General features: G+C 50.2%; 1 protein-coding gene across 1 annotated transcript in view; it reads right to left on the reverse strand.

Annotated features, from left to right (window-relative positions):
* UBASH3A (ubiquitin associated and SH3 domain containing A) overlaps window positions 1-13515 on the reverse strand; it is a 42685-nt gene that overhangs the window by 23022 nt on the left and 6148 nt on the right. Inside the window, exons 4-6 of the mRNA XM_046651627.1 lie at window positions 11335-11533; window positions 7814-7983; window positions 6562-6770 (exon numbers count right to left, since the gene is read on the reverse strand). Coding sequence (XP_046507583.1) covers window positions 6562-6770; window positions 7814-7983; window positions 11335-11533 — 578 coding nt within the window. The remainder of the gene's footprint in view (window positions 1-6561; window positions 6771-7813; window positions 7984-11334; window positions 11534-13515) is intronic.

The raw sequence follows: 13515 nt of genomic DNA on the forward strand, positions 1-13515 counted from the left end.
TGGCGGGATCCAAGTCAAATAGACTTACCTTGTTCACATATTTTCACAGTGTCAGATGCCAACACGTATGACATGGGGGCTTTGGTTGAGCATAAGTAGACCAAGAACACTGATATTCATATTTGAACATCGCCATTTTCCCCTTCAAATGAGCACGCCCACAGGAGTGGGGCACTACTCATAGTGTCTCACACTGACACGGGAAACGGTGGTTGGGTTTCTCTTCCTGAAGACGAGGCGGGGGCCCCCGCACCCTATTTGTGGTTCACGGTGCAGATAGCAAGGCCCTGTTATCTATAAATAACATCTGTGAAGTTTACAGTTGGAGAGAAAAATTGAATTTTTTTTATGATCTTTCAAATGAAATACAGTCTAGATTATGACAGGAACTTGGTGATGAGAAAAGAAAGGAAAGAGCGTGGCATTTCAATATTTCTATTTTCTTCTTGAATTTAAGAGAACCATGTAGGTTAAATTATAGCATAGAAATAGGAGTGTTTACATTCTCCCTGGATTTTTTTTTTTTTTTTTTTTTGCTGAGGAAGACTGGCCCTGAGCTAACATCTGTGCCCCTCTTCCTCTGCTTTATATGTGGGACACTGCCACAGCATGGCTTGACAAGTGGTGTGTAGGTCCACACCTGGGATCCGAACCGGTGAACCCCAGGCCGCTGAAGCAGAACATTCGGACTTAACCACTACGCCACCAGGTTGGCCCCACTCCTTGGCTTTTAAAAGGGGTATGGCTGCAGTCTGTGGGGTTGTACGGATGATGTCCCCATGTTAATCTGCTTAGGCTGCCATAACAAGGTACCACAGGCTGAGCAGCTCGAACAACAGACGTTCATTCTCTCACAGTCTGGATCCAGATCCAGGTGTGGGCAGGGCTGGTTCCTCCTGAGGCCGCTCTCCTTGGCTTGTAGACGGCGTCTTCTCCCTGTGTCCTCACATGGCCGTCCCTCTGTGTGTGTCTGTGTCCTCATATCCTCTCATCAGGACCCCAGTCAGATTGGAGTAGGGCCCACCCCAATAACCTCATTTCACCTTAGTCGCTTCTTGAAAGACTATCTCCAAACATATCACATTCTGAGGTGCTGGGGGTCACGGCTTCAACATACGAATTTGGGGGGAACACAACTCAGCCCATAACAGTTTCCTTATTACCTCAGAACCACCTGCTACCAACCTGTTCTGTGGTTTTGGAGAGTTACTGGGCACGTATGGCTTCAGTGCTGGAAACGTTCTCATCTTGGCTAGAGGGTGACGAAATGTTCTCCAGGCTCTAACACTCATGGCCCCTCTGCTCCTTGTTCCACAATTTTCTATATACGTTCTTCTGCACGGAAAGCTGAAAGCTGCTGGGATCCAGGAACACACTCTTCCATCACTATCGCTCTGATCGCCTCCACTATTTTTCCTCACAGTAACGGATAGCTATGGCAGCGTGATCTTGCTGACCCAAGACCTCCTGGGACTGTCGGCATGAAGGCTGACGTTAATGGATTGGGGATGGGTGACGGATGGATTAATTGCCAAGTAATGAGCACCACAGTTGCAAGCTCCTCCCTGGAAATGTGCTCCCCATGGCGGGGCGGGGACTCCTCCTGACGTTGGCCCAGCCCTCCTCGGGCACTGTCAGTCAGGCCAGCCGTTCTTGCTGCGTGGGCTGCCCATGCCAAGCGTGACGCTGCTGCTGACGCCGTAGGAGGTCTTTGTCTGTCCACGGCTAAGGGAGCCCTTGGACAGTGCCTTCTGACCACGTCTCCCCGTGCTTAACAGACTAGTGATGTGTCAAGACACTCAAGGGCAGTTTTCTGATTTAAAAGGCTGTCCATGTTTCGTAAGGTACACTTTAGGCAGTTTTACAAGACTCAGCCAGGGCCATGGAGCGAGACAGCAGCGCTGGTTATTTCTGTTCTGGCCACAGTCACATGTCACAGTCACAGCTTGTCTCCCTGCTCCCCCAATGAAGATGGGGTGCTTCTAAAACATGCCCAGTACACACCCCACAGCCTAGCCCAGTACTTATTTTTCTCTCCTTTGGTTGCAATTCTTGCTAACATTTAATTCCCAAGGGAAACTTGTTTTTAGGAAGATTAGTCCCAGAAATGTCACGCTGAACGTCTAGAATGGTTATGCGGGTGACAGGTGACTGACAGGTTAATTGGGAGGAGAAAAATGTAGTGGCCACAAGCTCATCTTCTCCAGAGTCTTCGCTGCTTAGTTCTGGAAACATCCAGGTTTGTCAATCGCCTGGTGACAGTGAAGGTCTCCCATCCTGTGTGGGGAGTGGAGGAGCTGCCAGGGGACAGGGGACCGTAGGGGAGCCCACACCTCCTGGAACTCAGTCCATTAGAGCGGAGCCAGCGTCTCCTCTCCTGCTGCTCCCCAAACATTCACTGCACGAGGTGACAGACTGAGCAGGTTTGAAAAGGAAACAGTGGTGTGACATCATCCGGCCTCTCTACCTCCCTGGGCCGGAGTGTTCTCAGCTCTCAAGGAGGAGGCAAGCATCTGATCTTCTCTGCACCGACAAGTGTCTCTGCACCTGTGGCGCCAACATCCTGTTTTTCTGTTGTGGCCCGTGGGACCCGCGGCCAGGTCTGCAGCCACAGAAGTGTGCTTCTCCTGAACAACTGGTCTACCTGCTCTGGGATGGCCGTGACCATGTGGTAGAGGCTCTGGCCCCTTCGCAGTGGGTGTGGGAAAGTTTGGAGCCCGCACCACGTGTGCAAACCTCAGCCCTGGGTTGGTCTGACCTCTCTCCCTTTATTTCCCCTTTGACCCAATTTCCTTATATTGTTTTCTTTAAATTTGAAATCGATTAAGGAATATATTAATGTTGAACAAGTAATACATTCATATGGTCCAAAAATTTAGAAATGATGGAATGGTGGAGAGTGAAAGGTCTCTCTCCCACTTCTGTTCCATTCTCCCATCTCCCACCTCCAACCCCCACGGGGGACGACTCTTAGAAGTTTCTAGAGAGTCTTCCTTCCAGGGAGCTTTTAGGCAGAGACAGGCATAAAATACCTATCATGCGTGTATATGTATAGACAATGACAGCTTGCTTCATCCTTTCCCCACAAGTACGGCTGTGTGGCCCATGCTGTTCTGCCGCTCGTCTTGGATTTCTTTCCCATCAATGCACAGAATAACGTCCTCATGATCCTTTCTAAAAACTTCAAGTATTCTATTGTATGGATGCTTCGTAATTTATTTCACTGACTTATTTTTAATTTAATTGTCTCTTTTAGAGGCGGTTTAGGTAATGGTTGAAAGCCTGAGCTTGAGATTAGGATGGGTTCTAATCCTGCTTCCTCTACTCACTGGCTGTGTCAACTTGGGAAAGTTATTTGATCTCTCTGTGCCTCAGTTTCATCAGCTATAAAATGGAGCAATAATAGCACCTACCTCAGGGCTATTGAGAGGATTAAATGAGTTAATGAGGGTAAATACATGGAACGGAGCCTGGCACAGGGCCAGTGCCATGTTAGTGCTACAAGCTATCATGCATCTCTTAAGCTGCCTTAAAATTGTTTGAATTAAGTGAGTGGACACACCAATAAGTAAAACCGTGTGACGACTGCTACATTTCCCTTCCTAATTTATACTGGATGGGCCTCAGTGCTTATCAATTAGGGTAAGAAGTTAAACGGCCTCAAGTGAAGATAATGCGGAGCGTCACGCTGTTTGCAGAGCGGCCAGGCTCTGGCTGGAACCCACTCTTGTTGAGTGTCGAGTTGCCGTTATGCTGCTGGAGAAGCCCAGGGACACAAACGCTGTCCCCAGCTTGTTATACAAACTTCAGTGTATGAACAATTAGCAGTAAGGGTCACAATACCTAAAGAAACCAGCCAAGGTCACCTGATCTCTCATTAATATTTCCAAAGACACTTCTAATTTTTGGCTACTATTTCTCACAAAATCTAGTCCTTTTTCCAAGAACTTCTATGAGGCACTATTAAACCACTTTTTTTTTTCTTTTTTTGGTTTGGGTAAAAATGATCAACCAGCAATCATTAATTTCAGCTCTTCAAAATGCATTCTTAACCTACTCAAAATGCTAATACTTATAGTTAAGCATAGATTCTCTGACAATTTTTAAGGAGCTTCCAATGGCAACTCAAATAAAAAGGCATGATTTTCATAGCTTTGCCTTGTGTATGAACCCCAGCAGGAGAAAGTTCTCTGGATATATAGATGCTGGAAAATATTTGTCCACAGTAAATGTCTAGCACGGATCTGAAAATTTGTAGATGGAGCAGGTCGGTAATACAGCTGTGTTCAACGTAACGATTTGTTCCTTTGCAGGTGAAAAATATCTAGGGGAGGCTGTGGAGATTTTTAGAAGAGAATAAGCAAGTGAGTGAAATAGTGAAACAGTTTTAAGGCATCTTTGCTGGAAACAGGGGGACGGCCCCGTCGCTGCTTTTCCGGGCTCTCTTGTCCAGCTCTGAAGGCGCCAGGAAGCCCTGGACCACAACACAGGGGTTTTCTGTGTCTTTTTCCCTTGCTCCTCCCACTCTCATCATTAAGTTGTTCCAACCATCCATCTCATCAAAATCTTCCACTGTGAGCCCCACCCCAACATGCATACCAGGGACGGTGCAGCCTTACCCTCGCCTGACCCCGTGTTCCCTCACCGCTGTGTCACGCTTCACATCCGAGAGGAGAGAGTGGAGGAGATCTCGAGAGAGCTCTCTTAACACCTTGCCATGGCTTCGGGGCGAGTCGACCGAATGGCAGTCCCCAGACTCCCTTTCTAGCCTGTGTCTGGTCAGGCGGCTGCCAGGGATGTTCTCCCAGCGCTGGAGGAGCACGGGAGGCAGCCGTCATTCTGAGCAGACACACACCTTTCCCAGTTACCCACTCAAATGCTAATCTAGGCGCTGCCAGGAAGAGATTTTGCAGATCTGATTCAAGTCCCTGGTCAGCTGACTAAGTTAATCAGAAGGGAGATTATCCAGGGCAGGTCTGACTTATTCAGTTGGAAGATCTTTAAAAAATACTTGGTTTTCTCTGAGTTCAGAGATTCCGGATACCAGCTGTGTCCACAATTTCTCTCCCATCTGCCTGGGTGGTCCTTCCTGATCATCAGCGGTAGACGATGAGCATCTGCTCATACGTGGGTTCCAGCCTGCTGTGGTCCCCTTCCCTTCTTGCCTTATCTAGCCCCAACAGTCACATGAGGCAACTCCCTGTAATACCTCTATGTGCGCGTACCTAGATACATGTGTGCAATGGATGTATATGTTACAATAACATAAATAATAGAAAATGTATAGATTATACTATTAATAAATAATTATATGTTAAATATAACAATGCAAATTACATATTTTATACATGCATTTATATTTTATATATATAATATAAAAATTATTGGTTCTGCTTCTCTGGTTAAACCTTTACTGATACATAATTTGGTATCAGGAGTTGCGTGCTGCTGGAACAAATACGTAAAATGTGGGAGTGGCTTTGGGCCTGAGGAGTGGGTAGAGGCTGGAAGAATTTTGAGAAGCATGATAAGAAACTCTAAGTGACCTTGGACGGACTGTTACAGAAGTCTGGGTGTTAAAGGCGTCACTGGTGAGGGCGCAGAGGGAGCGAGATACGGGTCATAGGCAACAGGAGGAAGGGGGATCCTTATTACATAGCGGCAAAAAGTTTAATGAAATTGTCCTCAGAAAACAAAACTTGTGAGCAATGAAGCTAGTTATGTAGCTAAGGACATTTCCAATCAAAGCGTTAAAAGTATCGCCCAGGTTCTTCTTGTTGCTTATAGTAAAGCGTGTGAAGAGAGAGGGAAATTGAGGGAAAAAACATTAAACCAAAGGAACCAGTACCTGATGATTTCGAAAATTCTCAGCCTCTCCAGAGGAGGCTAAAGATGCTAAAATTAAGAGATTCTTCATCCGGACATGAAGCAGCAAGGCACCAGGAGTGCTACAGCTTCAAGGAGACCAATTCAACCAACCACCATGTGAACTTGGCAGACCGCCCTCAGCCTCAGATAAGACCCCAGCTCCAGCCAGAACCTGATCACAGCCTTGGGAGACCCCGAGCAGAGGACCCAGCTAAGTCCAGACTCCTGACTCACGAAAACTGTGAGATAATGAAGGTCTGTTCTTTTAGCTAGTAAGTTCATGGTCGTCTGTTATATAGCAACAGAAGACTAATAAGGCACCTTAGGACTTTACGGTTTGTACGCTGAGCAGAAGGCTAAATAAACCCAAGCTTAGGATCTCTGACTATAATTTGTTATGTTCATACTAAGGAAGTGGTATTTTGCAATTGTTTTGGGATTACTGTCTCAGGAAAGTCATATGGAGTAATTCATGTTTTCTGAACATTATCAGCAGAAAAACCACAAATCAACCAAGATATTTACAGTATACCTGCAGGGATAATGTTGCCCCCAGGAGAAGGCAATTTTTACCAATGGCGGAAGGTTCTAGAAACATACAAACACTGCGACCACTGTTTTCAGATGGACGCTGTCAGACGCTAACTCAGAGACGTGTGTGGGCTGCCACTAAAGGCCGGAGGCGACACCCACCTGTGCTTCACCCAGGTGTCACACTCGCTGGCTCGCTCCGTGTAGTTCTCTGGCAGGAAGCCCCGGCAGCCCGTGCGATGCGAGATGCCGATCACCCAGCCCTCGCTGGCTTCCTCCTGCTGGGTGGGGTCCACGAAGATATAGTCGCCGGGACTCAGCATCAGCTCGTCCTCGTTCTGCGGTTTGTACTGGAACAGGGCCTTCAGGGTCTAGAAAAGAGGCAAGTGTTTTCACACTCCACGCAAGGACTCATGCTGGGAAAGACGACCCTGGGAGGCCTGTTGCGTCTGCCTCTTGCTTTCAGGCTCCCCGATGGTTCTGTGTCTCCAGGACACTGTCCAGGCCTTTGTCTGATGATAGATAATGTAGATTATAACAAAATGCAGCACAGAATTCTTTGCATACATTTAGAAATGAATTTTGGTATCTATGTATTTATTATCTATATCTATCCATCTTTCTATGTATCTGTCTATCGATCTATCTACCTATCTATTTCTACATCTCTCTCTTCACTTATCTATCTATCTATCTATCTATCTCTACATCTATCTATCTTTGCATCTATCTATCTCTCTCTCTCTCTATATATATATCTATCTCTATATCTATCTATCTCTATCTCTCTATCTCTATATCAATCTCTCTATCTCTATATCTATCATTTGTCTGTCTATCTATCTTTATTTACTTATTTCTAATATAAAGATCTTAAAGCATAACCAGACTTTCACATCCACCTTCCTTGGCACGAGGTTGTTCCTAGCTTCTCCTGCACTGTGGAACACAGTGGGTTCCTTCATGCTTACTCTGTGGGTCTGGGAGGCGCACAGCCTGCCTTCTATCTAAACCACTCAATTCAGGGGGAGGAAGTCCCGGAACAAGGCTTCACCCAAATCATTATTTAAATAAATTAATAAGCAACACAATGTATTCATTAGTCAATGTAAAATTAGTCATTTTTAATATTAGAAATGCTTCCATTTTTTTTTTCAAATTTCTGTATGTCTGTAACTCATATATAAATGTGAGTTCCAGTTTGCGCAAAAAAGGCAATGATCTTACAGAAAGAATAGAGAGCCTCCCTTCTGCTAGAATACCTCGCGCGGAGGGCTCCCGGGGGTGAGTGCCCTGTCAGGTGGGCGGCGGTTCATTCCTCCATTCCCCGTGGGGAGGAGTCTATCTCTCTATCCACCTACCACCCGCCCAGGGCCCCTCCGGGTGTGGCTCGCTCAGGGTGTGGCTCGCTCACCTGGTAGTGCACAAAACGCATGTCTCGGGAGTACAGGGCTGCGGTCCACTGGCAGCTGTGGCCCGGGTGGATGGCTCTGGCCAGCTGCTCCAGCGTCCTCTGGTGGTGGGGGTAGAACTTGTGGGCCAGGGTCAGGTGCAGCTGCTTGGTGCAAGGCTTCACCGTGCAGTCTACGAAATCGGGTAAACACAGGGGTGCCGGCAGCTTTACCCAAGCCATCAGCACTACCTGCCTGGGTCGGCTACATGGCCGGGATGGGCAATGCAAACCCCTTTATACACGGCGCCTGCCGCCTCTACCCACTCCTCCCCACTCTGTACCGGGCCTTTCCTGGTATGGCAAGGACTCGGCCCAGACTGTGCCATTTCAGAGTTCACCTTATAAAGGAGTTGGTTGGGTACCTGCAAATCTTACGAGGAAGTAGGAAAAAGGAGGGTGTAGAGATGTGGGTTTTGGGGAGCATTTGGGGCCTATCAATTTGCAAGCAAGCTGCCCAAACAGTGGATTAGAATGTCCGAAATAAACAGCTTCTCCTTTGTTCCCTGGAGTGTGCACCTTACTCAGCGGCCTGGCCTGGCCTGGTCGGCTCGCGCTCCAGGTCAACGCCAGTTGCAGTTTCGGGAAGAAAACACCATGGGCAACGCGACTCTGTAAACATGACAGCATCCCTCACATGCGGACGGCTTTAGCGAAGCAGGAAGCCCTGTGAGTGGCCGGCCCCTGGCCTTTTTGGGCAGCCTCTGCCCTCTCGGCCCTAGTCCTCCTGGGTCTCGTGCCGGGGCGCTCAGGTGAGCCAGGATCTGAATTCAGCTGGGCCACAGAGTAGTTCATGCTCTGGGGAGGCGGTGATGGATGGGAAAAGTGCAGACTTTGGTATCAGCTAAACCTGGCTTTAGAGTCCATTCTGTCCCTTTTGCCAGGGTGACCTTGAGGAGCTTCTTGGCCTGACACAGCTTCCATTTCCACAGCAACAACTTGAGGGTAGTGACAGCCGACAGCTGGGGCTCCCATGGAAACCAATCTCTTAACTCGTGGTCTCTTTCAGGAAATATCAGTTACCTGCCGCCTCTCCCACGGCCAACACACGTCAACAAAAAGGAGCTGTTCTCCCCCTGAAAAATGTCAAGGAGGATGCACGCACTTCCTGGAGCCCAGACTTGGAGGCCCCTTCATGCCTTCCAGCCTCTGCCGGAGCCGTTGGTACCAAACGAGGAGCCGTCCAGATCTCTGAGCCCTGAGCCGCGGGGATGACAAAGTCTAAAGCAGAGTGTGTGGGTGTCGGGGAAATTCCTCTTCTCAGGTGTTTCAGGAGTGGGCGAGGAGGCCTTGCCACATGAGTCAGCGTGGCCTGGGAAAGACCCATGGCTGGTTGTCAGCGGAGTGATCACTGAGTCACACCCAACTTCTGAATGGGCCCTTGTCTTTCTTCTCTCTGTGGCCTCATGTCCCTGAGGACATTTCACTGCCAGGGGACCCCCTTGCCCTGAGAGGGACCCAGGACATGCCAGAGCAGTGACTGGCCCCTCCTAACCCCTCAGGGTCCAGCCCAGGGCACAGGCACGGAAGGGCTGGGTGGAGCCTGCTCAGGGTTGGGTGACAGACAGGAGGTCAAGGCCGCTCTCTCAGGACGCAGAGCCAGTCAGTTTGAAACCTGGGGGTGTGGAGCAAGACAGAGCTGGACTCAAGTTCCGGTTCCACCTCCCACTGGTTAGGAGATGTGGCTGGTTGCCTGCGGCTGTTGTCACGAATTGCTACAAATTGGGTTAAAACAACAGAAATTTGTTCTTACTCAGTTCTGGAGAATAGGGGGTCAAAATCAAGGTGTGAGCAGGGCCACGCTCTCTATGAAGGCTCGGGGAAAGATCCTTCCTTGTCTCTTCCAGCATCTGTGGCCCCTGGGGCTCCTCGGCTTGTGGCCGCTTGGCTTCCGTTTCTGCCTCTGTCTTCACGTGGCTTCTCCCTGTGTCTCTGTGTGTCCTCTCCTCTTCTTACAATGACACCAGTCCCTGGATTTAGGGGCCCACCCAACTCCAGTCTGACCTCCTCTTAACTAATTACATCTGCAAAGACCCTATTTTCAAAGACGGACCTTTTCCGATGTCCTGAGTGGACTTGAATTTTAGGGGACTCCATTGAACCCATGACGGTGACCTTGCGCAAGGACTTTACACCTCACAGGGCTCCGTCACTCAGTTTTTGAAACGGGGCAATTAGATCCACTTTTAGGGGGGACGTGAAGAGTAAGTGGGTGGCGTGCCTGCTCTGAGGCCAGTGGCTGACGCATCAGTACAACAAGAACCACATTCGTTGTCCTTTGAGAGGCAAGGAAGAGCTGTCCCTTTGACCTCACGTTTACATCAAGGAGACTAATCCACAAAGATACAGGGTAAGTTTATAATTATTCGGCAAATATGGTCCCTAGCCAAGCCAGCCTCCAAATGGAAATCTTGGACTCCTGGACTTACTTCTGCGGCTGGGGTCTGCGTTCACACAGGTCCAAGGATGGGGCGGGCAAATGGGATGCATGTGGAGGGGCAGGGAAGGTCCTCCCACCAAGCGCTGCTGCCTCTTCCAGTTTCAGACTCAGCACATCCAACAATATCGAGCAGCTTCCGTGCGCCAGGAACTACGGCAGAAGTTCCACAAAAACGGGCTGCGTTGTTCGCAGAGCCCTCGCCCTCGCCGTTTTGCAGAGAAAGAAGCATGACTCGGGGAGCTGAGATGACTTGATCAAGGTCAGCCCACTAACCAGGGGCGCCGGAGGAATTCACATCTTCCGAGGTCAAGTCCGGAATTCCTCCTGCTAGCCCCAGCTGGAGCCTCAGTCTCCAGACCAGGGCTGGTGTGGGGAGAAAAGGGAATTTCCCTGATCCTCGGAGTGAGTCTAGATAATCTTTTCCCCCAAGAGGCCAAGGTGAGAAGGCTAGGCTCACACCTAAAGAATTAAAATAAATCACCTAGGACTTGTGTTTTACACACAGCACTGACCCAGGGAGGAGAGATGCCCCAGGTGGGCACGGGGCTGCGGGAGGCCCGGATCCCACGGCATGCACACCAGCCTACAATCCACTGTCAACACAGAGCCACACAACGTCTCCTCCCGGGACAGTTTCCCAGGCAGCTGGAATATGGCAGGTGTTTGAAAAACCACATCAATGCAAACAAGGCTATTCTCCCTTAGAGAAAAGACTGCCCGTTCTCAGAATCTCTCTGCTTACCTTTGAAGCACATGCTGGCTCATTAGGGAGGCTCTAGTTAAATCGTTCAGCCTCGGGTTAAGGCCGTGTCAGAGTAGCTGACTGAAAAGGGAGAGATGGGAGTGGACATGGCCCAGGCAGGGGCGCCTGCATCCCCGAGCCCAGTCCAGCCAGCTGTCTGACCACCGCTGCATCAGGGAACAGCCCGCACTCTGCTTCCCTGGGATCCACCCCTTGCATCCCGTGTGGCAAGCACAGCCCCAGACACAACGGGATCCCTTCCCATTAACCCGGCCCTATGTGTGCCACGCGCCGGCTGCCTACCTGCTAAGACGGATGCTTCCGTGGCGAACGTCGCGGCGAATTCCCGGATGACGTCTGCAGGGCTGTCGTTCACGAAGAAGCCCAGGTAGCTGACGGAAGAGTGGAGAACCAGAGGGACGACGGAGGGGAAGGAGCCCAGGATCCTGTCCCCAGCTCTCTTTAGAGCCTCGTACAGACATTCCACCTTCTGGTCTTCACACTAAGGGAAGAGAGACAGAGGATGTGCCTTCTCCCCTCTTGTTGGAAGGTCATCCGTTAATTTAATTAATAAAGATTATGCAGCCAAGCGAGCCTCTTTTCAGGTTACAGCCCTGTAACATAATTCATCTAGTCTGTGTGCTTGGGGCTACGGATTTGTTCTATACTCGGTCCTCAGTTTCTTAGAGATTTTGGGTAAAATTCTTTTTGGAATGGAATACCCTTTAAATGCCCAGGTTGGAAATGCTTTGTCACTTCAACAACGCCCCATCCCTCCGGCTCATGTTGACTCAACGACTGCCATGCATCCTGAGCCAGTCTCCCCCTCCATATCTGTGCTCACAGAGCATTAGTCGGCTTCTGGAAGTTTCCTTTAGGCTCTGAGGCAACCACAGTGTGGGGGAGGTGGTGGGGCACTGCTCAGAACCTGCAGCAAGGAGGGTAGTAGCCCACGCCTGGGGCTGCTGCCCTTCAGACCCAGGAGCGGGCCACGCTCTCACAATGACCGAGCCAGCCGTTGCCCCCATGGGGCTCCTCTGGGGCAGCCCTGGCACTCAGGGTCCCTGTCAGCCCCGCCGTCCTTCTTGGGCCACTCTGGGGCCAAGGTCTGCCTCCCACTCCTCCTCCCCGTCTCCTTCACGGGGGTCAGACCCACACGCTGTCTGAAGGCTCCCCTGCCCAAGCTTTTCTCCTCCTCTATCCTTCTAGGCATTTCTCCCGAATAAATCACCTGCACTTATAACTCCACCTTGGGCTCTGCTTCTGGGAGGACCCTGAACCAACACTGACTCGTTCCCTCAGGGCCCCCCAGTTTGCCGCACACAGTTCTGACCATCTTCCTAAAGCCACACCCTGGCCATGCCCCTCCCCACCCCGAAATGGCAGGTGCTCCCCTTTCCCCTGGAGAGTTCCATCTAATGCTCAGCCTGACTGCCAAGGCCCGTGGGGCTGGCCGTCATCCCTGCCCCACTTCCCCACTCCCACACTGCCCTCCGGCCGCCCGGCTGAGCGCATCGCAACTCCTGGGCTCACACTGCCCAAGCCACGTCCTGGGCTTGAAGACCTTTCTCCACGTGGGAGACTCCATGTGGCCATGTGGGACCACAGTGGAACCCAGACACACGTCACCCAGTAGGAAACTGACCCACTCCTTTCTCTTCCGGCCCGCGGCTCCCTCTGAACTTCCCACAGTATTCTTTACACTCTGAAGTATGACCCGTGCTGTTGTGTTCATTGTGCATTTCAGCTCCCCTTCTAGTCTGGGAGCCCACCAAGTTCATCCCTTCGCAGCCCTCATGGGCCTCAGAAGCCTGTGACGTGTGCAAGGCACCCAACACCAGAAGGCTGGATGGGTGAGTGTCTGCCACAGGGTACTCTCCGTCTCAGCTGTGTGATCTGGAAGCAGAGTCGTACTATAAACAGCGGGAACTGATCTCACATTTGGTGGCTGAACGTTTTCATGCAACAGTATGCAAGGCAGTGTGAACCCCTCGGACGCTCTTCTGCCTGAAAGGGGCCTTCAGCCAACAAGGCAGGCTCGGAGGGAGGGTGTGGGTGAGCGGGCGGCCAACGAAAGAGAAGGGTGTGTGTGTGTGGGGGGCGGGGGTGATGTGGTGTGTAGATATCTGTGTGTGTGTCTTTGCGTGATGTGTGTTTGTGAGTGTATGTTTGTGTGTGTATCTACGTGTGTGTATCTGTTTGATGTGTGTGTGATGTGGTATGTGTGTATGTGTACACATCTGTCTCTGGGATGTTTCTGTTTCTGTGTATCTCAGTGTGCGTATATATATCTGTATGTATCTGTGTGTGTTGTGTGTGTATGTATCTGTGTGTGTCTGTGTATCTGTGGGGTTGTGTGTGTGTGTGGGGTGTGTCTGTGTGTGTATCTGCTTCTTTAACTGTGCATGTAACTGCGTGCTGTGTGTGTTTCTGTGTATCTCTGTGTGTGTACATATCTGTGTCTCTGTGTGGGTACATGTCTGT

This window comes from Equus quagga, unplaced genomic scaffold, assembly GCF_021613505.1.
Source record: "Equus quagga isolate Etosha38 unplaced genomic scaffold, UCLA_HA_Equagga_1.0 73442_RagTag, whole genome shotgun sequence".
In the NCBI taxonomy this organism is placed as follows: Eukaryota; Metazoa; Chordata; class Mammalia; order Perissodactyla; family Equidae; genus Equus; species Equus quagga.